Below are 26,583 nucleotides of genomic sequence, written 5' to 3' on the forward strand. Positions count from 1 at the left end.
ATTTGTTTACTGTATTGTACTGTTATACCATGTACTGTCTTGTTGTTTGCCCTCTGTATGGCGCTGTAGACCTCGTGTGACGTTCTATAAATAAATGTTAATAATAAAAATAATAATAATATAGTTATCTGTAATTATGCACATTTGTACGCCTGTCACGTACAAATGTGCATACAGAAATACTGCTGTGTTTTGAGACCTACTTACACAAGACCGCAATTTTAGATACAGAATTATTAATTGTATTTTTGGGGTGCAAAACAAGTCAAGCTAACTGAGGCCGTGAGTGAACAGTAACATGGTGATGTCATTAGTATTATCATAGGCATTGCCTACCCACTTAGTGGCCAATCAAGTCATGACCACCTCTCTTTTCATACCTCACCTCTGCATCTCGGTAACGAGGCCTGAAAAGTAGGAAAGTATGTGGTGGTGGGATATGACATTGCTGTTATGGTAACCTATCCTTAAGACTATTTTAAATTGGTTGCATATATCTGTACTTTTTATACTGTATGTTTTATAAGCTAATAACCAAAACTGCACTGTGGTATCATCAACTTCTTATATAAAGTCAAGATTACATAAAACTAAAAACTGTTTAAAGTATCCGGGGGACACTAAGACCAAATTTATGATGTCTTAACTTTATAATTTAAGTACATTCCAAATACTTTTTATGCTTCTAGCTGGAATTACAGACATTATGTTATAAACTGGCAGGGAACATTTAAATGCCTACAGATAAGATTTGCAGAATTAAGTGCTAAGCCTGAAAACTGAATCTTACCTCTAGGCTTAATGGCATCCAGTACTTCTGTGGAAGTTTAGTGAAGTGTCCCCGCATTATACAGACAAGTCTGCTCTGTTGAACAAAAAAGATGTATAGATAAGTGAACTCATTGTAACTATTTAGATACTTAATATTTATTCCATAATCATGCCAAACCGTTAATAATGGATATGGCTGCATTAAGACATACTTGTCTACTCTCCCGGTCCATCCGGGAGACTACCGAATATTAGGCACTCCTCCTAGACTCCCGGGAGAAAAGGCCAATACTTACATCCTTACATGCCTTAAATGTCTCTGTACCTTGGTTTTCTATTAACTTGATTTTTTTCAAATATTTGTACCTTGTTAAAAAAAAAAAAACAGTTCTGTTATAATTTCATTTATTTTTATTGATTCCGAAAGTATTGTAAAAATAAGCAAATATTATTTAATTCTTGTGTTATTCCTTATATTATTATTATTACTATTTTACTAATTTGTATATAGCACATACACATTTTTACGATGGAACACAGGGGGGTAAATTTATAAAGCTGTGGGTTTGAAAAAGTGGAGATGTTGCCTATAGCGACCAATCAGATTCCACAGCCTGATAAATTTGCCCCAAGGAATTGTTCAAGTATGTATGTACTTGCTATGTGAGCTTACAATCAAGTTTTTTTATGTCAGGGATACAAACATTATCGTCATGGTTGCCTTTTAACTTTAAGGAAATTTAAAACCATTCTGAATTCATTACCTATGTCGGATTTAGTTTCCCAAGCACGGAACCTTCACTTTTTTTTTATTTTCTCCACAGAGGATCTTAAAAAAGGCTCCATTCCAAATGGTGCAAAGTCAAATCTTCCGAAGCCTTGCCAGTCTGGCCTCCGTCATCCTGGCTACTCCAGATTGCCGGCAGCTAAGCTTGCAGCCTTCGGATTTGTCCGAAGTTCCAGCGTGTCGTCGCTCTCAAGTAATCAGTCCAGCGAGAGCATCCAAAGTGATCACAACAGGACAACTAACAGTAAGTCCACAATATTCTCTTATGTTAAGGCAGGGTTTCCCAAACCCAGTCCTCAGGGCTCCCCAACAGTGCAGGTTTTCCGGATCACATGTGACATAATTAGGATCACCTGTGAATCTGTTACAATGTGTCAGTCAGTAATGAATACACCTGTGCTCCAGCAAGGAGATATGGAAAATCTGCACTGTTGGGGAGCCCTGAGGACTGGGTTTGGGAAACCCTGCGTTAAGGTATTATGTTAAAATGCATACATGTGAATTCTGGCTTTTAACACATTGTTTGACTGATAAATGACATTGTTTTACACACAAGAAAGAACTGAGACTGCGTGGGGGTACAATGTATAATTAAAACCTATAATAGACAGCAATAACTTTTGGTAATTGACCAACAATCAAGGGAAAAATATACTCTGTTTAAATAAACATGATTTATTAAATGCTTTATTTGTATAAGTGTTCAGCTAAAGAGCATAAGTCCCCCGTACCTTTATGGACATATCCACATCTAACAGCAGAAAATGAAATTATCACACAGAGTGCTGAGACAAGCTGGAGTGAAACATTGTTCATATACACTTCACTATGGTCATGTTATTGCTCTAAATGACAGCATACGTACTTGGTTTACTTGCCAATAACTTTGTAACATTGTATCTCTCAGATGTCAGAGTAGCCTTGTTCATATTCATCAGGAAAAGAGTTGTCAAACAAATTGTTTTCAGAATGAAACTTCAGTACTGTCCCTTTAATTAAGAGCTTGTATTATTTTGAATTAGAAAATTGTGACACCCATGTAACCTAAACTTTTTTTCAGGCCTTACAATTAGAGATGCTCAGGCTCGGTTTTCTGAAAACCGAACCCACCCGAATTTAGGGCATCTGAGTAGGCTTACGAGCCGTCTCGGTACTTTTGTGAGTCCTCGGATCTGAATCGAGGCAAAACGTCATCAGTGCATTGTCAGATCTGGCGGGTTTTGGATTCCATAAGTACCTCCCTCCCCAGGAGATCCAGCACCATTGCTCACACAGAAACAGGGGTAGCAGTGTTCTTGTCACTCTCCATTCTCCAGTGACATTGCTCAGTGCCTTTGCTCATATAGAAACAGGGGCAGCAGTGTTCTTGTCAGTCTCCATTCTCCAGTGATATTGCTCAGTGCCATTGCTCACACAGAAACAGGGCTAGCAGTGTTCTTGTCACTCTCCAGTGGCATTGCTCAGTGCCATTGCTCATACAGAAACAGGAGGAGTATTAATGTTAAATTAATGTTATTAAGGTTAATAATAATGTAGGAACAAAAAAAAGCCAAATGATGTGATTTTAGGAAAAAAAAATAGGGATTTTAGAAAAAATAGGAATCCAAAACAAAAACCAAAACATGCAAGGGCGGTTTTGCCAAAACCAAAACCAAAATACGAAGTCGATCCAGATCCAAAATGAAAACCAAAACATGAGGTCAGTGAACATCTCTACTTTTATTACACCCCTATACTTTCCTCTGGGTTGTATTTAAGGGGAAACCTCTAATTAAGCCCATTTCAACATATGCTATCGTCATAGTCATCATCCTCAACATTTATTTACATAGTGCCAGCAGATTCCGTAGCGCTTTACAATTGAGAACAGACACCGTAATAAAACAATACTGGGTAATACAGACAGATGCACAATGAGTCTGAATTATAGTTAAACATTGTGAGTGAAGCATTTCTTGTGGGAAAAAGCCACTGCCTTGGGAAACAGGGACACATGACTCATAATAAATACAATAAGCTGTATTGTTCTACCATTTGGTGAGGTGAAGACCTCAGGCAGCCACAATTGGATGTGCAGACCAGACCAGATTCTGATCTCTCTTCCTGCCCCCTGTATACCTTCTCACTGTTCTATTTCCTTCAGGCAGTCACCAGTACACACTGACTGCAGGAGGAAGAGTACAGTGACACATATCAGAGGTGGAAGAGGAAACATCTCATCCTCAGTCACCTTCTGTTGTCAGTCAGCTTCTCGTACAGATACTGTAGAAGGAAATGTACAGTGCTGCATATAGGGGGCATAGGCAAACCGAGGGGGGGGGGTGTCCTAGTGCCTGGAAACCCCCCTTCCATGCCAGGGGAACTGTATAATTGAGGTGGCTGGACCCTGTTCCCTGCTTCACACGGCTCTGCTTGAAAAAGGAGAGCTTTGTGCACCTAACAGTAGTGCATGCAGCATTGCCAATGTATATTATAGGGATAGGAAGAGTTAGAGAGCACTGTCTAATATTATAGCTATGTCCCCACGCATGCTAGTCATGCCCACTGGTGGCGTGGTGTGGAAACCCCCCTCTACAAATCCTGCGTTTGCCCCTGGGGGGTGCAGTGATCTGGAAACACCCCTAACCATATAATGGCAGAAAAATTAATTTGAATGTTTTCATTTGGTGGATGTAAAAAAATAGGCAGACATCTTCTCTAAAACCACCCAGCATGGCAAATTGTGAATAACTAGAGTTGAGCCAGTTGATCTGCCTGAAGTTGAAACTGGTATGAATTTCTTAATTTTGGGACCGCTAAATAATTTCACACAATGAGTCTGATTCAGATGACATATTGTGGATTTAAAAAAAAATACCCTCTCTAGTATTACACCAGTCGCTGTCAAGCAAATGAAAAAGAGCCAAACACAATGTAACACCTTCATCACATGACTATAAACTATTAAAAGCAGCATGTGGCCAGTTAAATATTATGGTTTTATTTTTTTTAAAGACTAAAAAGACACTGCGTCTTCACAAATAAAAACCACAATCTTTACTACATGAGACAGAAAGAAGAATGCGACAGTAAAAGATTAAAGTGTTACGCTGATTGCTGCTTTGGAGGTTAAGGTTCTTTTGGTAATTGATAAGATTGCATTGCCAGTACAGACGGGACAGGTTTATCTTTCTCTCTCATAGTTCGCATTTATTTAATTGCCTGAAGGCTTGACACATCAGAGGAAATATATGGCATTTGGAATATTGAATGTAAAGCTCTTTATACTCTGATTTTCCTGCTGCTGACTGCTTATATTTGTCTCCTCTGGACATATTTTTACAATGTCGATAGCTCTAGTAATGCATGCAACATCTCATCTGAGAATTAATTTTGTGTTAGAAAATGTTTCAAAGCCTACCAATCAGATTCTATACCGTAACCTCTTTAGCCTATACCAGCCCCTCCAGCATTAAAATATAGGATTAATCATTCCCCAACTCTATAACATATTTCTTTCTTTAGATATATAGTAAGGATAGAGAAACAATAAGGAAACGTCCCCCAGAGGGAGTCTCTTATATGCATTTTCCTATGTATGTTTCCAAACCTCTCAAATGCTGCTTAGTGATATAGTTGCAATGCAGAGGAAATCCAGAGGTTTTATGACCTAGAAGTTGAAAGCCATTTTGTTACATTTCACTTATATGTACTTATTATAAATGTTTGTTGGATGTATCTACTGTTTTTCATTTTTCATTTACATTTGTATCTTATGTTTTTAATAGGGCATACTTGCCAACTTTTCCTCGTTGGCTTCAGGGAGATCTCGGGGGAGGTGGGCGTGCGGGGCAGGGCTTGACAAATCACATCATCGGGGCTAAGGTGACACACTATTTGCATCATTAAGCCCCGCCCCCACCACTTATCTTTTATCGGGGGTGAGAACTCCCAGAAATGCGGGAGTCTCTGCTGGACAAAAGCAGCTAATGAATCTCTAGAGACTAAAGTGTCTTTTACATTTCTGTCTCCATCACTGAAGTCATGTTGTCTTACCTGTCAGTCTTTGATGAAATCTTGGTCTCCATGAAAATGGCCACCTCCATAGGCATCAATACATGGACATAGGACACAATTTCTGAACGGTGTCATCATTCCACAGATGGCGAAGCCAACCACGTCTTGTACTGGCTCAGCATCAGGGAGAATGCCAGACTCTTCAGGGAGTGAGGGAGATCACCCCTATTTCAGGGAGTCTCCCGGACATTCAGGGAGAGTTGGCAACTATGCGTTAAAGAAAAGCAGCTAGATCTCTAGACACTGAAGTGTCTTTTACATTTCCGTCTCCATTACTGAAGTCATGTTTTCTTACCTGTCAGTCTTTGATTAAATCTGGGTCTCCATGAAAATGGCCACCTCCATAGGCCTCAATACATAGGACACAATTTCTGAACTTTGTCATCATGCCAAAGATGGCGAAGCCAACCACGTCTTGTACTGGCTCAGCATCAGGGAGAATGCCAGACTCTTCAGGGAGTGAGGGAGATCACCCCTATTTCAGGGAGTCTCCCTGACATTCAGGGAGAGTTGGCAAGTATGTAATAGGGCACTGGGTGCTGTGACATTCTCTTAATCCAAATTAAGGAAGAAATCTTCAGGGCTGGAAAGATATAACTCAAGGCCGGTCTCATAAGATAGGCCGCCAGATATTGATAGCATCTCCTCACTGAGTGACATTGGTGCTCACTGCAAGTCAAAAACCTGCTAGACTTTTGCAATTGGTGAAAGCAAATTGTTTGCCTTGAAGCTGCATGTGTCTGTCTGTCATGGAGTCTCTTGTAAAAGAAGGATGTCTGCCCCTACAGGCTCCCAAGACTAAATCTTGTTTCTTTGTAGAGCTCAAGCTGTTTACATTAATTGTAGAATCTTATACCATATCAGTGTGAGGGAGAGGATTGGTCACGCGACCTGGTGGGATGGGGGTTTGATGGGAATAGGGGTAAGGGGGAAATCAATAAATGTGAAGCTCTAGAGGGGGATCAGGGGGGCTAGAGTTAGGAATGGGGGTTTTCAAAAATGTGAGGCAAAGATGGACAGGATCTAAACAGAAGGACAACATGAGTAATCCTCTACCAGTACCTCATGAGCTTGATTGGTAGATTATTAAATAGATGAGGAAGGATATCATAACTCGATATGTTCAGAGCCAGGTGACCTCTTTAATAAAGAGCAAGAAGGGTTAAATTATAAAGAAGGATTACAAAAATTGTGTTTCTTTAATTTGAGAAATATGTATATTTGTCAAACAAATATTTATACTTCTTGTACTAAGGACCATACAGAGTACAGGGTGGCAACAATTGAGTATGGAAGAATGACTTTGAGTCTAGGAAGGGTTCTTTACTGTAAGGGTGATTTAACCTGCATTATTCTTAGCACATGACTTGGAAATGGCAAATTCACGAACAAAATAAAAAAATATATTTGATGCCTTTCTCACAAGAAATAGTATTTACGGTTGTAATTAGTAGATTTATCCAGGAATTTATCACACTTTGTTACTGGAGTTCTGATTGTTTTGCCTTCTGGATTAACACAGTTACAATTTATGAAGGTTGAACTTGATGGACCTGTGTCTTTTTCAATACTGTATTACTATGTATCTGTGATATTTCAAATCATATAATACCTGCTTTTCAAATGTACTTGACAACGTTTAATATTTTGGCCTGAATCTCTGTATACTGAGAATACAGCTCACATTGTCATTGGAAGGGTACACACCATTAATCTTACATTGAATGGGCCATTGTAAAACAGTGCTATTCAGGAGAAAACAAAAATGCATGGGTTTTGTTAGAACATTTATTACAATTCCTAAGGGATTTAAAATGACTTTGGAATGGTCGGAGACAAATGTATAGAGAGACCTTGTAAACTGGAAGAACATCACACCATTTGATATGTTTCCAAATTTTCAGATTTATGGAATTTCTTGTTCAACATTAAAATGTATTATTATCTATAATATCTATATTTTTAATGAAGCTCGTCCACACCCCATCTCATACATCTGTGGGATCCAGCTGGGGTGTCAGTATCAGCTGATTTGGGTGGCTGCTAGGAGGTATTGGGAAATGTTGGATAGAAATGGACTAATGGTGGGTGTCCAAGTTATGAGACCACCACAGTTTTATTAGGGTGTGGAGTAGATTCAGTGCTAGAACATCTTTGTAGGTCTAGTTTCCTTTAATGTTATCTTCACAATGACACATTAGTAAGCACACCCAACAGTCACAATTTTATTAGCACATGTCAGAATTATTCCCAACCTATCGCTGTTCTCTAGCAGGTTTGAGGCAGAGTTAGGGGCACTATTTATATCTCTAGGGACTCCAGCTGACATTATATAGTCTGGTACTTGTATTGAAAGTGGGGCATATAAAAGCAATTTTGCAGCGTTATGTTGCCCTAGATGATTAGTATTTAAGACTCAGGGCATTACATTACTAAAAACCAGATGATTTTCATGCAACAAAAATACTAATACTCTGTAGACAACATAATGATATGGTATATATTGAATAAAAGATACACAGTATAACTGCAGTAAGTGACTTTACTATTATAAGCTGCCTATTAGAATGGGTTGGGTACGCTTTACCGATGTCCACTACTCCGACATGGAGAAGGCCTACAAAGAAAATCTGAAATTATGAAAAACCGATTGGAAAAGAAACAGCTTTACCTTCAACCTGATGCTGGAGATCACCAATGGGAGCACCATGCTGACAGCAAGTGATTTCGATTGGAGAAGTGTTTGGCACTGCAGGATGACATCATTGCGACGTCTGTCAATAGAAATTTAAAGCGGCAATGTCGGGTTAAGTGTTTAAACACTTAAGCTTAGGGTTCCCCACATTGCCTCTTTTTATTCTTTCTGATCCCGATTTCTTTTTTTCCTGTCAGTCAACCTACCCTACACGCCCGACATGTGTTTATTCTTAGATGTGGTGTACACAAGACATTAAGTGCACTTGGGGCTGGCTGGCAAATTTTATATATAAACAGGTGTGTGTGATGTGGGCATAAGCAGACACAATGGGGGGATTTAAATTAGCAAAGTGTCTCACGGAAGTTCCCGGAGATAAATTGCAGCAGAGATTGTGACACACAAGCAATGACTGCAGGTGGAAGTACAGAGTAATATCCCTGCGTCTTCTCCTACGGTTACCTTATGACTGAACAGCCAGTCACCGTAGTCCTCAAATAGGCGCTCAGTTAAGTTGAGGTACGTCTGTGTTTTGTTTTGTATAAGATACAGATGCCTGTACTTGAAGCTAGTTCCTGGTTATTGAAGAATGGTAATAAGATGTAATTGGAGCTAATTCCTGGTTACTGGAGAATGCTAATAAGATCTAATTGGAGCTAGTTCCTGATCATTGGAGAATGCTAATAAGATCTAATTGGAGCTAGTTCCTGATCATTGGAGAATGCTAATAAGGTCTAATTGGAGCTAGTTCCTGACTTTGCATAATGCTGGTGCAATCTCATGGGAGGTAATTCCTGCACTACTCAGTCTTACCCTGATTCCCCATTGTATATTAGTATAAAAGTAAAGTGTGATTCTGCAGTTGCTCTGCCCTTCATTTCATATAGCTGAAGCCATAAACCACAAAAACAAGACATTATCATAACAAGTTGTGACTTAGGGCAAAAATGTTTTCATGAATATCACAGCATGTCTGTTATGTTTATTTTATGTCACTGCCCCGGTGTATAAATTCACCAAGCTGCTGTCTGTTCATAGTAATTCCAGGATCTAGCTGACAAATTTTAGCCTGGCAGCAAGTACATCGCACTGGCCCATGAGCTAGGGCCAATCCCTAAAAGGTGTAATACACAGAGGGTGATTTATCAAAGGGTAAAAACCCCATCTGCTGGAGAAAACTGGTATTACTGTTAGTGAAAGGACTTGTCTATTTATGGAGTTATTGCCGGTCATAACCTCTATTGGGGTAGCCTATTGTAGCATTGAGTTGGTACACTGGTAATGCCATGGAATGTGCCACCAGAACAGTAGCATTAAAAAAATACTTTATTCTTAGAGAAAACATTATTTTTAATGCGGTACTGTTTAAATTTTTATATATTTTTTATATTTAATTTTCTTTATAAAGAGGATAGCTACTTGTTAATGAATTATATATGCGCCCCGCTCATCAACACTATTCCACTGCTACCACTTGACCAGCTGTGTTCAAATCCCCGGCCTCAGATCAGTTAATATATCATCATGTCAGCCAGGCAGCGGGAAGTTTGAATACAGCAGTTCAAGTGAACAGAGCAGCGCAGCGCTGACGGGCTATAGTGACTTCCAAAATAAGCACCAAAAGCGACAAGGAAACTTAATTTAAATAAGTTTAATATTACCTATATTTTAAATACTCTGCACCTTAAAAGTATATTTTGAATGGTGGAACACTACATCTCACCATAGCAAAATTCTGGGGTGAGTGGTTCCCCGGCAATGCAGTCCATCTTCCTGTGACCCTCTCTGTGGTCTTCTGAGCATGTTTTGGGCCCTGCGCATGCACAATGAACCCCTCTTTCGGCAGTTCATTTGCTCTGAGATTAATAGTTCACAGGCAGTGGCGGAACTATTGTCATTGCAGGGTGTTAGGCGGCTACGGGGTTCTCTCCCTTCCTGGACCTATAGCTGCTGCAGCCCCCACAACCGCAGTAACTCCGGCGCTGTTTAATTTTTAATCCTAAAAACTAAAAACAACAATAAAAGTATCTTATAAAAATACTGATCATGCACTTACCTAGATCAAAATTAATGTAATCTCTTTCTTTTTCTTTCTCTCCCTTCTGTCTTTTTCTTTCTCTCCCTTCTGTCTTCTCTCTGTTCCAGTGAAGTGGTTCCTGCCTATGTGAGCCTACCGGACAGGTAGTTGTCATTGCGTCCTATGAGGCCGTGTCATTCACTATATTCACCGTTACAGCATTGGTCAACGGGGGTTCCATAGGACCAATGTTGCTAAGATGAATAATGTGTCTGAATAGGCCGTCATCACAAATACGTGGTAGACAGAGACCCCTGTGGGGTACGGTACTGCGATGCTTTAATAACGACACTGAGTATAAAGACATATATAATCCGATTGCCATAAAAGCGACTTGCTTGAAATGCTGACTTACATTAATACAGAGACAGAACATATCCGAAAACACTGCCTTGCAGACTGCTATAAATTCCGAACTGTCTGCATGCCGGGCACTTCCGTTTTATAATACAGAACAGAGAGACATTCAGCTTTGTGAATTGCAAGCAGCAAAGGCAGGACCACACTACTTATGAGTTTCTTTTAAGGGTTAGGCTTTATTTCAAGCAGGTCGCTTTAATGACAATCGGATTATATATGTCTTTATACTCAGTGTCGTTATTAAAAGCATCGGATTTACCATTACCACTGTATAGGAGAAACGCTGTAATAGCGAATGACATGGCCACACAGACAGTGATCATAACTTCAAATCCGGATGCCCCCAACCCCAGAATATTTCTGTTATCTTGGAGACTTGGTAGCCAATTAAACAAACTCTGGCTTTGCACTGCTGATGCATTGAGAAGCACCACCTTCCTAAATAATGGCTGCTATCTCTGAAAGGTACAATGTGCTGGAGAGAATTAGTTAAATGCAGGCTGGTAAATAGATGTCCCTCAACTGTGTTTGTGAAATAAATTATATAGGAATATTTTACCGCTAGCATTTGACTCTCACTGGGAGAAAGGTCAGAGAAGCTTGTATTTACTTTGAAAGTTAAACCCCAGCTGGAAGCAGGAGACGCTGTATGAGTACCATCAGGAGACCTAGCCTCATCAGCAGGGTGAGAGTACCTGCTGGAGACGCTGTATGAGCACCATCAGGAGAGCTAGCCTCATCAGCAGGGTGAGAGGACCTGCTGGAAACGCATATATAATTTGCAGCTTCAATCATGTGATGCGGCTTCTAGAACTACTTCCAATCTAGCAGCATTATTGTCCATATGCTGTTTGTTAAGAAAATAAATTGCCTGTGTGACTGCAACTAAAAAGAGAAGTGAAATTGTCTTCTTGAAGTACTACAAAACGGACACTTTTAAGTAATTGGATTTTATGCCATTGATGTGTCATTTGCAGTAGACCAGGGTATGAAAAGAATCAGAGATTTAATAAACCATCAGGGGCACAACGTTTATTTAAAAACTTTTTTGTTGATATAATGTGTGTGCACTAAACTTTGTCTCAAACATTTTTTAGACTTTTTGATTTACACTCATGACCATGTTAAATTAGTTATCTAGTTTTAGCCATTAGATGTGACACATTTATCTAAGCACATTGCTTAGACCTTATGGTTATCTTTCTTTCCACCTGGCCCTGTATAAAACACCTTGTGAAATACAGAGAGTCATTATGAAGCTGTGTAAATACAGATACCCGTTGCCAATGCCGAATCTTCCCATTGTGTTCTTATTTCGACAATGCTTTGTATGTAGAGGACAATGTAAAATAAAGGTCTGTTTTCACAGTTTTCTCTTCCAGCTACATTTGTTACATGATCTCCAAGAGGAATAACTGTCACCGTTGCTGTACAACCTGCAAGGCACTTTGCCTACATCACCCCCTCTGTGGTCAGACATCTGTGTGACCTCTGTTCTCCAGAGCTGAACTCCAATACAGCATACGGGGTAAAATAAATCACACGTATTGCAAACTACTGAATGTGCACAATTGGCAATAGATATAAAAGTCTCCACATAGATAAAAGATGTGCCTGGTTTCTGTTCACCAGTTAGTTGATGCATTAGTTTAAAAGACAGAACCATAAAGACTCTTGCATCGTTTGGAAGAAAAGATAATTTATAGAGCACTTGAATTATGGGACCCCAGATAGTCTTCTTCCTTTGACTAATTTGGCTTGGTCTCTCCAATCTAATTAATCACAGGGGTTGTTTACTTTTGGATGATCCCTTAATTTACAGTATTGTCGCCACTCATTAATTTTTTGGCATAGTTTCCACTCAGACTCCCGCTGTTCCCTGTTTGTAGCCACTGTGTCCAGGAGCAAATTAAAAATCCCCTAGGGGATTACCCCGGCGCTAATAGTCAATGAATTCTAGTATCCCAAGGTGAGGGTAAATATGTAAAGGTAGCCCTGCAGCTTGCTCCCGGTTCACCAAACCGCAAAGGCAAAAAAACATATACAATGTAGCAAGCGCTGGGACAACCAAAACTCTATTTAACGGTTATCTCCACATGAGATTAAATTGCTTCCGAGATTTATCCACAGTTAGATTTTATTAAGCAACATATAGTACATCTAATGTCATCATCATAAATATGGTATTAGATGAATTCATAAAACATCATTTGGAAAATCTTTAAATTCCATACAATTCTAGTATTCCCCGGTATAGACAGTTGCACATAACATAAACATTCCTCCTTCAGTAGAGGACGAGATCTTTAAAAATAATAATGATCATAACAGCTTCAGCCAAGTGAAATAGTTCCCTATATGTATAAAGGGTTAACCATATCACATTGGTATATCCGGATATATATATATATATATATATATATATATATATATATATATATATATATATATATATATATATATAGAACCAGAGTGGGTATCAGACCAACATATGGACGTTTCTTCAAAAAACGAATACATGCATGTTTCGAAAAAATATAATGGATCACTCAAATGAAGTGACTTGTAAAAATATATATATAAAAAATAATAAAAATACGTGATGTTTAAAATATATCAAGTCTCATCCGCAATCATAGATATATTCCTATTGGAAAAACCACGGAAATGTCCAGAAAGTGTATTTGATAATCCCCAGATGATTAGGTATAAGGAGGAACTTCTTCCGTATACCTGTATTCTGTTATCACACCTCCTTAATGCCATACATTCATTGCCATCAAAATTCCCACTTAAACAATGATCTCATGTTTCCATATTGTTGTATTCAGTGGGTTTCTAAAAAGGCATATATTTAAAGGGGCATCTGTTCCGGATTTATGTTATAAACACAATAAGAGCGTTAGAATATAGTCCCATTTAGGAATATGAGTATCCTTTATCCCTTTTCCTTCTGATTTCCCGAGGATTAATGGTCAAGCCACACGTTATATATTTCCATGCATGGAAAGTTCTTAGGAGTTTTGAGGGTAGGTGGTAGATACAATTACCCGATCTAGAGCCGTGCTCGGAAGCGTGGACACAACACATGGGCGTTCTTTCATCGGCAATTGAAGCAGTGCACACCTTTCTGTTGTCCGGAAAACGATCTCCCAAAAATGTTAGTTCCACTTCTTATTGCGGCCGTGATCGGCAATAGACCCTATGTTCCGGGTATCTCTGAATATTTACACAGCGCTGTGTTGGAAAATATCAGGGTAAGGTCACTGACGCGTTTCGTCCTACAACAACTAGGACTTTTTCAAAGTGAATTCTTCCACACCTCTCGCTCCTATTTAAGGGACATCTGTGCATAATTATCCTCTCAGAAGTTAATCTCTTAAAGTGAACTCTTCCATTTTTCCAAAAAGATGCATAATGTTATGTAGTATATAATAATCCAACCTCACATTATATAGTGTGCAATGATCCAACATTACATCATTGGTCGTTTTTTCTAATAAAATCTTCTTCGTCCTAATGGCTTTGATTATTCCTATATGTTGGTCTGTTTTCTCTTTATATACATAAATCGGTAAATACATATATTAGATGAAACATTCTTCTATCCTAATAGGATTATTTGTGGTTCCATATACTGGCTCATTATGTCTCAAAATCACATTCTAACATCAAAACCCATATGTATTAAATCTCCCCCCCATAAATATGACCTACAGTTTTATATTCCTAATAGTGTTGGAATCTTTCAGTCTCCCCATAAAAAATAACTAATTTAGTCGCAAAAGTCCAACGCCTCATTTAGACCTCTCGGGGAAAGAGTTCCTAATTTAAAAATCCAAGAGGATTCACAATGACATAATTTTTGGAATCTATCTCCTTTCCTTACGGTCAGTAATATTTGTTCTAGACCTGTAATTCTAAGGCACTCTGGATTTTTTCCATGGATTTCTGAATAATGTCGTGATACACTGTGCGTGAGGAGGCCATTCAAGATGTTACGCCTATGTTCCCGAAGTCTTGCTTTAAGGGACCTGGTGGTGCAACCCACATATTGGAGATGACAACTGCACTCCAACATGTAAACAATATATGAAGTATCACAGTTGATAAAATACTTAATGGGATATTCTTCCCCACAGGAATTTGACTTCACCTTCAGTGTTCTATTCATAATATGACCACATGTCAGATATCTTGATCCGCCACATTTGTAGCACCTCTTAGGTTTTACTGGAAGCCATGTGGCACCATTTACAGGCTTCTCCTGCTTTAACATGCTTGGAGCTAATATTTTCTTAAGATCCACATTTTTTCTAAAAATCACTTTCGGTGTGTCACCCAATACATTTTTTAATATATTGTCTTCCTTTAGGATACTAAAATTCCTCCTCACTGCATTACCTATTTGCTTAGATTTAACATTATACACAGAAATAAAGGCTGGATTGTTGTTATCAAACTCATTTTTCTTTTTATGTCCACCCGAAGCTTCCAATAAAAGTCTTCTGTCTAAAGTAGAGGCATGAACCGCAGCTTCATTTAGTATATTGTCAGGGTATCAAACGAAATATATCTATGATTGCGGATGAGACTTGATATATTTTAAACATCACGTATTTTTATTATTTTTTATATATATATTTTTACAAGTCACTTCATTTGAGTGATCCATTATATTTTTTCGAAACATGCATGTATTCGTTTTTTGAAGAAATGTCCATATGTTGGTCTGATACCCACTCTGGTTCTTTTTATATATATCCGGATATACCAATGTGATATGGTTAACCCTTTATACATATAGGGAACTATTTCACTTGGCTGAAGCTGTTATGGTCATTATTATTTTCATCCTCTACTGAAGGAGGAATGTTTTTGTTATGTGCAACTGTCTATACCGGTGAATACTAGAATTGTATGGAATTTAAAGATTTTCCAAATGATGTTTTATGAATTCATCTAATACCATATTTATGATGATGACATTAGATGTACTATATGTTGCTTAATAAAATCTAACTGTGGATAAATCTTGGAAGCAATTTAATCTCGTGGAGATAACCGTTAAATAGAGTTTTGGTTGTCCCAGCGCTTGCTACATTGTATACTGTGTCCAAGAGGCCTCAGTCTGAGCTACTACTATAACCGCAGTCCCAAAAGTTGACAACCTACCACTATAACCGCAGTCCCAACAGTTGACAACTTACCACTATAACCGCAGTCCCAAAAGTTGACAACCTACCACTATAACCACAGTCCCAAAAGTTGACAACCTACCACTATAACCGCAGTCCCAAAAGTTGACAACTTACCACTATAACCGCAGTCCCAAAAGTTGACAACTTACCACTATAACCGCAGTCCCAAAAGTTGACAACCTACCACTATAACCGCAGTCCCAAAAGTTGACAACTTACCACTATAACCGCAGTCCCAAAAGTTGACAACTTACCACTATAACCGCAGTCCCAAAAGTTGACAACCTACCACTATAACCGCAGTCCCAAAAGTTGACAACCTACCACTATAACCGCAGGTCCAAAAGTTGACAACCTACCACTATAACCGCAGTCCCAAAAGTTGACAACCTACCACTATAACCGCAGTCCCAAAAGTTGACAACCTACCACTATAACCGCAGGTCCAAAAGTTGAAAGCCACTTTAACCCCTTCAATATTGGATTTATTTTCATGATTTGCATTGTGTTGGTTTCACTGGGAATAATTTATTAATTTATTAATTTATCAATGAAAACTATAAATAATGCTTCAATACCATTTTACAATCCTCCTTCATCACCTTGATGAAGCTCCAGGGGCTATTCCATTCTGTTATACAGATCTAGCAAATCAGTTTCAAGGTGATGTGAACGAGAGGACCAATCACAAAATGCAATCTCTTGATTGTTTCTTGTGATTGGTCCTCCCTCTCACACCAGCTCCCACTTTCCGGGTTTTCGGCTGGTGCTGTGATAAAACTGGAGAAATATGATGCAGCCACTGGGCTCTGCCTAGGGGGCAGGAGGAGGTTAGTAAGATGAATCATGTGGATGACAGTGCAACCTTAAAAGAAGATCAATATTTTCCTGCACCTGTGGTTCTAAAATCAGAGTTTATGAATTTTTTTAATTAAAGGTCTAAAATATTTCACAAAGATGAATTATCATTATATAATTGTTGCATGTGAATATGTAATAAATCAACATAGAGGATCTAACACCTGCCAGCTATTGTAAAATATAGAACTTTGATAAAGGGACTTTCATCTGAGAGACCTTGACATGTTCCTAAAATCCACAAGTCTGAGGTTCAGACTCTCAAAGTTGTGGTAATCACACTACTGACTAGAGATGGTCACTGACCCCCGTGTTTTGGTTTTGGCTTTGGATCTGGATTACCTTCGGGTTTTGGTTTTGGTTTTGGCAAAACCGCCCTTGCGTGTTTTGGTTTTGTTTTGCAATTTTGTTTAAAAATACATTTTTTGGGGGTCTAAAATAACCTAATTTAGTGCTCCACCTGTTTCTTGGATAAGTAAGGTAATTGTAAAGCTAATAAATTATAAAAAAAACCAGTTTAATTCCTGGTAGACCGTCATTAATTCTACACACAAACCAGGTTGTCTCCATCTCCATCTATGCCTATTGGCATCGTCTTTGGGTGTATATTACACCCTACACTTATAGTTAAATATATAAAGAACTGGACAAAGGCAGTTTGGTTTCTGTCTGTATAGGCCCCCCTCCACTTGTGGAAAATATTAAAAAATTCAGCCGTTATAGACTGTAGAATATAAATAGAAATGGACAAAGCCAGTTTGGTGTCTGTCTGTGTATGATACCCTACCCTTATCGTGAAATTGACAAAACAGCAGCCTTTCAAGACTGTACGTGATATAGAAATGCCCCAAGTCCCTTTCCTATTTGGGGGTAGATTGCACCCTACACTTATACTTATACGTATACTTATTTCTTTTTGGGTGTGTTTTTTTCCCTGATTTAAAAAGACTATGTACTTTTATATAGGCTTTACCAGATGACGTACAGGGAAGACTACCATCAGAACTGGTGCCAGCACCTGCTTGCTGATCCTGCTCATATGTGGACTGCTTTAAAACCATTTTAATGAGCCCAAAGCACTTGTAGTGCAAAATATTCAATAGATTGTGCTGCTAGATAAGACTTTCAGCACCAGAAAAATTGTTGTTTCACACTGGGGAATATGGGACACCCCAAAGCACTTGTAGTGCAAAATATTGTATAGATACTGCTGCTAAATATGACTTTTTGCAGCCAGAAAAAATATTGTTTCACACTGGGGAATATGGGACACCCCAAAGCACTTGAAGTGCAAAATATTCAATAGATTGTGCTGCTAGATATGACTTTTTGCAGCCAGAAAAATTATTCTTTCACACTGGGGAATATGAGACACCCCAAAGCACTTGTAGTGCAAAATATTGTATAGATACTGCTGCTAAATATGACTTTTTGCAGCCAGAAAAATTAGTGTTTCACACTGGGGAATATGAGACACCCCAAAGCACTTGTAGTGCAAAATATTCAATAGATAGTGCTGCTAGATATGACTTTTTGTAGCCAGAAAAATTATTGTTTCACACTGGGGAATATGAGACACCCCAAAGCACTTGTAGTGCAAAATATTGAAAAAAATGCCTCCTCTATCCTCCTCTCTTCCTGCTCTAACAATAGCTAATAGAATTGGTATCAGAATTGCAATAATAATTGAAAGAATAATGTATACAATTATTGCTCTGTCCCTGCTCTAATACAGCCTGTGACCTAACCCTGCTCTCTCCCTCTGTCAAATGGCGATGGATTGCTGTGGAGGCGGGTATTTATGCATTTCAAATATCATGAGAACCGAGCCCCGAGATCCGACTACGTCACAATAAAGTTTTGCCTCGATTTCGATTCACAATGGGCGGGAGAGTACCGAGCCTGCTTGGCTCGGTACTCGGATAGGCAAAGTTCGGTCTGGTTCGGATCTCGGGGAACCGAGCCCGCCCATCTCTACTTCTGACTGACCTACTGAATGACAGCAAGTGTACCTATAATTACAAGCCTCGCAATCAACCATACACAACATAATAGGGATCATAATTGTATCTGTTTTTCCATTCTGTTAAATCCAATGTGGTAGGCTCAGATTGTGATCACGTGTAACAAGCCATAAGGACTAAATTGGGTGCTGTGTGGCCAGCTTTAATTCTGAACTTACTGTATCAGTGATAGATCATTACCTCTAGCATGAACTATCTGTATATGGAATCACTATGTTGCTGTGAAATGGTCACAAAATAATAAAACCATCAAGTAATAATGTACAATGTAAGCAGACTCCTGCACTCTGCCTCACTAGGCTCATGCCTATGTGGCTGTTTCACAAATCTAGGTCTGGTCATGGTGGCATAACATTCAGTAGTGCTTCCCCCTTACAAACAAAGGACAGTTAGTCAGGATCCAGGTGGTAATTTTCATTTTTGGTGCATCTCCTCTGGGACCTTAAGATAAGGGGGTCTGACAGTTTCGGTCCATTCTCCAGAGGCTCCTCTCTGCTCAGACCAATATGTGCTCAGAAGAGGACTGGGGACATTGTCAGTAACCTCCCCCAAATTCTGCTGTAAGAGCCTCGCTATTCTGCATTCCCCCCTGAGAAGAGCAGTATATAAATACAGATCTCTAGAGACAGAGAAGTATCTGCACAGATGCTTTTTTACCTATATATGTACCTGCGTGTTCTACAGTTATTAAATAACCTTAGACATTCATTTTATTATAAAACATCTTGAGCATTCTACTTTTGGTGACAAAAATGTTACATTTTCTGGGAAAATACAGCATTATAAGAGAAAAAATGCCAAATATAAAATCAATATTTTGGAAGAGAACATTGATGAATACTGTAAGTGTCATATCTTTTTGACCGTTTCACAGATTTGTTTGCAGTTTCTCATAAATTGCTGTGGAGTTATCAATCTTGTGCCCTTGCTCTTGAAATAGGTAAAAAATAAAATAAAATCCTTTTGACAGTATAAAAATGTTCTGCTGTTTACATTAACGGATTGCTAAAACTAAAACAGTTGATAATATAAAGAAGCATTGTGTAAGCAGTATTATTTAGAACTAAGAAGACACAAGTGTTGTTCTTTCATTTTACATATTCCGCAGTGCTGTACAACGTTATCTTTAAGCAAGAAATCTTAAGTGTCCCTTTTTTAGCAATTGGCATCTTAGGATGTGGTCTCAACACACTTTGCATCATTTAATATAACTTTATTTCACGAAACAAGACTGCCACAATAAAAAGGGTAGGCCACCATAATGTATATCTTCTTTACACATTTGGAAAATGGTTAGACGTAACCCATTGCTGATTGATTGAGTGACACTGCTCAGTCTGCAGATGACGTCATCCAATCACCAAACTCCTGAGACACTTATGTCTGGAGAATTCAAAATTCCAAAAGTTCTATCTTGAGAACAATAAAGGTTTCAGATATGGGACTGATCCTGCTATTTTGGTATATAAAGGACCCTAGAGCAACGTTGGAGGATACTGAAAAGCAGGGCTGTCCTCAGAAATGGTGGGGCCCAGTACAAATGAAACAGGCCGGGCCCCCCCACCAAAAAAAACATCCCAACCCTCCCATTTGTTTTGTCCAAGGGCACATTTTTGTTATCTTAAACAGTTGCCACTGTTCACTCTAAGCTGCACATTCTGCAAATTAGAGTGCAAATTGTCCCTTACATGCCCATCAGACCTCCCCAAATGTCCCAAAAACCTTCCTATGTGCCCCTTACATGCCCCTCAGATCTCCAAACATGCCTCACAGACCTCTCCAAATGCCCTTTTATATACCCACCAGACCTTCAAACTGGCCAGCTCCTCAAACTTTGTTGCTTAACATTGCTTAACATTAAAATGTTCTCTATTTTTTTCTTATGTTGGTCCCTACTAAGTTATATTGATGTCACGAGACAGAGGCAGCACTGGGGTCATGAGTTTGATTCATGAACAAGGACTTATTTGTGTGGAGCTTGTATGCAGGGCCGCCGAGAGGGGGGGGGAGCGGGTACAGTTTACCCGGGCCCGGCCATGCCAGGGGGCCCGGGCCGGGCCCTCGCTGCTAATTAATTTTTATTTATTTTTTTCCTGTCTTGCGCTTTTTTTTTTAACTTTTAATAATTTTTTTTCCCGCGGGGGGGCGGGGGTCTTGGGTTTCTTGGGAGCTGGGAGGAAGAATAAATGTAAAAAAAAAAAAAAATACTCACGTGATCGCGCGGCGCCGTGTCCCTCCTCTCCTCCATTCACACTGACTGCCGGGCGTGACATCATCAAGTCACGCCTGTCAGTCAGTGAGGAGCGCCGCAGCCAGCAGGAAGAAAGAAGACAGAAGAGGAGACAGAAGAGCAGAAAAGAAAAGAAAGAAGTTGACAAAAGGTAAGTAAAGAAACGGAGAGGCAAGGGGAGGAAAACAGGGAGGGACAGTACTATAAAGAAAGGGGACAGAGAAACAGAGGAGGAAAAAAAGGAGAGAGCCACAGAGGAATAAAAAAAAATTGGGGAGAGAGGAACAGAGGAGGGGAAAAAAAGTGGGAGAGAGGAACAGAGGAGGGAAAAAAAGGAGAGAGCCACAGGGGAATAAAAAAAAAAAGTGGGAGAGAGGAACAGAGGAGGAAAAAAAGGAGAGAGCCACAGGGGAATAAAAAAAAAAAGTGGGAGAGAGGAACAGAGGAGGAAAAAAAAGAGAGAGCCACAGGGGAATAAAAAAAAAAGTGGGAGAGAGGAACAGAGGAGGAAAAAAAGGAGAGAGCCACAGGGGAATAAAAAAAAAAGTGGGAGAGAGGAACAGAGGAGGAAAAAAAGGAGAGAGCCACAGGGGAATAAAAAAAAAAGTGGGAGAGAGGAACAGAGGAGGAAAAAAAGGAGAGAGCCACAGAGGAATAAAAAAAAATTGGGGAGAGAGAAACAGAGGAGGAAAAAAAGGAGAGAGCCACAGGGGAATAAAAAAAAAAGTGGGAGAGAGGAACAGAGGAGGAAAAAAAGGAGAGAGCCACAGGGGAATAAAAAAAAAAGTGGGAGAGAGGAACAGAGGAGGAAAAAAAGAAGAGAGCCACAGAGGAATAAAAAAAAGTGGGAGAGAGGAACAGAGGAGGAAAAAAAGTGGGAGAGAGGCACAAAGTAAAAAAGAAGGGAAAAGCAGCATGGAGGTCGCAGTGTGAGCATAAGGGGGTACAGTGTAGTTGTGATGAAGGGGCACAGTATTGTGTGTGTAATGGCACAGGGGGCTTGTTGCAATGTAGTGTGTGTGAGGTAGGTGGCAGCTAATTAATGGGCGCTATTTTGTTTGTAGGGTGATGGTGAGGCAATTTAATAGTAGGGACTATTAATTTAAGATGGGGTGGTTTGGGGGCTATTGAATCTTGGGGTGAGTTTAGGGAGAATGAGGTCTATTTATTAAATGTGACTCTGAATTATTTAATGGCAGTGATGGTTGCGGGAAATAGGTATTGCTGGGGCTGTTTGCAGGAAGGGAAATAGGTTTATTTATTAAATGTGAATAGTATTATTTTAATGTTGGGGCTGGAGGAAGGCCTAATTATTAATCGTGGGTGCTATTGATTTAACGCTGGGGCTGGCTGTAATTTTCTAAATGTAGCCATTTTTTTTTCAAAATAGGTCCTACAACATTTCTGGATCCGGACAAGCCACAACTAAAGAAAGCAGCAGCCACAGGTGGAGAAAGTGAGAAGAACAGGTAGGAGAGAGCAGCACAGTGTGTGAAATGTTGTGATTCTAGTAGGGACAATACCAATTTTTGGTGAATGTTGTGTCCAATGTAAGGTGTAGGCCAAGACTGAACTGTTTGTGTACACACTGCATTGTTTGTATACTACCCTGTGGTGGTAGATGTCCTGAAAGTCAGGAGTGCTTGAACATATGTGACGCTCCGGCGAATTGAGAGCCTAGTGGTTTTTATGTTAGCCACGCCCCAATGGCACGTTTGCCACGCCCCCAAATGCATGACCACACCTCCCAAAATTTTTGCACCGCCGTTTGGCTAGCCACGCCCCTGAATATATGACCATACACCTAATTTTTTGGGGCTTACTTCACTATGAGGGGGGCCCCATGAATTTGTTGTACCCGGGCCCTGAATTCTTCTTGGCAGCCCTGCTTGTATGTTCTCTCAGTGTTTGTGTGGGTTTCCTCCGGGTGCTCTGGTTCCCTCCCACACTCCACAGACATACTAGTAGGATAATTGGCTGCTATCAAAATTGTCCCTAGTCTGTCTGTCTGTGTATGTTAGAGAATTTAGACTGTACACCCCACTGGGGCAGGGACTGATGTGAGTGAGTTCTCTGTACAGCGCTGCGGACTCAGTGGCGCTATATAAATAGCTAATGATGAGACTCAATGACCGATTGACATATTAATAAAAAGATTTTTGCTCAACGATTATCATCAGAAGAATTCATTCAAATTAAGGGCAAAACAAATAACTATTTTTAAAAACTAATTTGTTGTGCTACAGAATAAATTTTTTTGCTTCTAGTTGGATTTTGTCACCAATTTTTCATGTGTGCAGCCGCCATGGACAGATTAATTGACAAGTTATTGAGTTTGTTTAACCTCTTTAATGCCAGAGCAGCAATAGAACTAAGGACAGCTAATAATTTCTAGTACAATATAAGTGAACAGATTGTCATTACCCTGATAACTTGCAGCCTCCAATGAGGCTGGAAAATAAATTTATTCCTTTATGCATTTCCCTTTTACTGTACTGTACAAACCTCTTGGGCCTGATTCATTAAGGATCTTAAATTAAGACGTTTCTTATTTCAGTCTCCTGGACATAACCATGTTACAATGCAAGGGGTGCAAATTAGTATTCTGTTTTGCACATATGTTAAATACTGACTGGTTTTTCATGTAGCACACAAATACTTGATAGCTTATTTGTACATTGAAATTTAAAGTTGATATTTGTGTGCTACATGAAAAAACAGGCAGTATTTAACCTATGTGCAAAACAGAAAACTAATTTGCACCCCTTGCATTGTAACATGGTTTTGTCCAGGAGACTTAAATAAGAAACATCTTAATTTAAGATCCTTAATGAATAGGCCCCTTGTGTGTAGATCAGGGCCTATTTTTTCTTCTATTGAAAAGTGAGAGAAAACTAATACTTTTGCACACCATTTACACCATTGTAAAGCCTATTCAATCGCCAACTTCTACTAGGGCTAGTAAAAATTGGGGGGATGGAGGGGTATAGTTAGTAATTGGGGTGGATGGAGGGGAGGGGATAATGGGAAACATATATCTTTTCCCATACAAAGATAGACAAGGGTGCCAGCTTTGTCATAGCAATGCCTTATGCAAGTCCAGGTTCGCACCTCTAATGTGAGAGTAACTGCTCTTTAAATATGGAATAATGGTCATACACAACATGGTAAAATCTGCCAAATTTTTAGTTGTTTGGTGATTGGGCAGAATAATTGAATCTGACTCTGACACATCATTCTTGACAGCGGATGCGCATTTTACATCCTTTCGGAATAATTCTGATCCGACTGGAACAGATTTTGATCGGAAGTTAATGTAGACTGAATGGCCAAACAATGTTGTCCTCATTTGATTGAAGATCATGAAATTGGGCAAATGCACCAGATTTACAATATGTAATAAAATGAAATACAGATAATGAGTGTGTTGAAATACAGGGTGTTTACATGTCAAAAGAAATATTGAAACAATAGAAAATATACCAAGTATGAAACATTTATTTTTTTATTCTTTGTGCCTCATAACTTGGTTTCAAGTAGAGTGAGTGATTAGCACTTACTTGTTGATGTGTTGTAATTATTTTTCTATGCTTCAAGCATTGATGTCCATCTCATATTTTCAGGTATTTTGGGGGGAGGCTGTGACTCCGATCCCTAACCAAAAAGAGTTGAACAGAATGCACATTTCATCTCTCCCATCGGTAACATTCCTGGACAAGACTCTCCTTCAGGGCAGAAGACTAAGGGCCTGATTCATTAAGGATCTTAAATGAAGAGGATCCTTATTTCAGTCTCCTGGACAAAACCATGTTACAATGCAAGGGGTGCAAATGAGTGTTCTGTTTTGCACATAAGTTAAATACTGACTGTTTTTTCATGTAGCACACAAATATCAACTTTAAATTTCAGTTTACAAATAAGCTATCAAGTATTTGTGTGTTACATGAAACACTCATTTGCACTCCTTGCATTGTAACATGGTTTTGTCCAGGAGACTGAAATAAGGATCCTCTTCATTTAAGATCCTTAATGAATCAGGCCCTAAATTCCTAAAATGAAACTACATGTAATTGCCTGAATCGCGCATGTGAGGAGAGGAGCCAGGGGGGGTGAGAGATGGAGCTCACAGTAGTTGATGAGCTCCGATCACTGTGGTGTGGGGGCGGAGCTGCTCTCAGTGTGGGCGGGGAGGTTTTCCCAAGGCAGGAAATTTATTAACGAACATCAAAGGAAAGATAATCCGTGTCATCACGGGTGGCGGACCCCTTACATTAGTACCCCTGTACCCCCTTGATGGCGGCCCTGACGAAAAGGTGAAGTGCTACTGTCCATACATATAAAATAAGAACAGATACCCGAAAATTACACCCAGTGCACATTATAAATGTAAATTATATCCAGAATAGAAGCAGACATTGGATATTGCAACACAATAATACCAAATACAACAAGGTCTTTATAAACATAAATCATGCTAGTTAGTAATTCCAACAACACAATATAGGAACCTAACTGAGTATTTTATCTAGAAATAGAATCTAGGGTGGTTGATTTATTTTATGGAGCTTCCCCAAAGCCTTGTTAATTATAAATAATAATGCATTTGTTCCAGTCCAATGAGTTACAATCTAATTAATATTAAGATACGAGAGTTTTACATTGCATTAATATTGATGGCATAGGTCTTCACATAGATATGGGAAAAAATGATGTTTCCCTGCGCCTACTTAAATCACATCCTATGTATTGTTTATAAAACCCTGCCTTGTGTATTTATACACATATTATATGAATATTCCCTTGCATTGAACTAATTAGGTTTTCTCCACATGTCTGTGCACTGTACATAACACAATGGTATTGTTAGGAACCCCTCCAGCTGGCACAACACAACCCGGAATCTACTCTGCCAATCAGGTGTTCACTGGAGCCCCTGATGGTGGGGACAGACTGGGCCGCAGACTGACAGAGAGTCGTGAAGTGTGTACCGGCTGGGGAGAACCCAGGCAAGAGGAGTGAGGTCCACGCAGAGGTCAAGAGCCGGCAGCAGGCAACAGTACCAGTAAACAAGCCGAGGTCAGGGGTCACAAGCGGATAGTAAACACGATAAACAGGCCAGAGATCAGGGTCACAGGATACACAAGCGAAGTCCAATTCAAAGCCAAGGGGCATACACGGGAAATCAGTAGAGGTTCAGGAGACAGGAACGGGAACAAGCAGGTCAGCAGACTGGAGAGCAGAAGCTATAACCGGCAATGAGGCAGCAGACCTCATTGCCCTAAATACTCAGGCAGACCAATGAGAGCCCAGCTCTCTGATTACACACCAGCTGTTCCAATTAGCCCGCAGGCTTGCCCTGTGTTTGCGCACGCGCCCAGCTGCCCTGTGATGCCGGGACGCGGCGCTGGAGAGGAAAGCGTCTTGCCGTTGCCACGGCAACATCCGACGCGCCCCCGGAAGTGACGTCCCGGTTGCCATAGCGACTGCCGGGACGGAGGTAGGGGAGTTGCGGCGGCTGGGCACC

General features: G+C 39.7%; 1 protein-coding gene across 1 annotated transcript in view; it reads left to right on the forward strand.

Annotated features, from left to right (window-relative positions):
- Positions 1-26,583, forward strand: part of MTUS2 (microtubule associated scaffold protein 2) — a 477,685-nt gene that overhangs the window by 229,228 nt on the left and 221,874 nt on the right. The window contains exon 4 of the mRNA XM_075198945.1: positions 1,596-1,802. Within this exon, the coding sequence (XP_075055046.1) occupies positions 1,596-1,802 (207 nt within the window). The remainder of the gene's footprint in view (positions 1-1,595; positions 1,803-26,583) is intronic.

This window comes from Mixophyes fleayi, chromosome 2, assembly GCF_038048845.1.
Source record: "Mixophyes fleayi isolate aMixFle1 chromosome 2, aMixFle1.hap1, whole genome shotgun sequence".
Taxonomy (NCBI): domain Eukaryota; kingdom Metazoa; phylum Chordata; class Amphibia; order Anura; family Limnodynastidae; genus Mixophyes; species Mixophyes fleayi.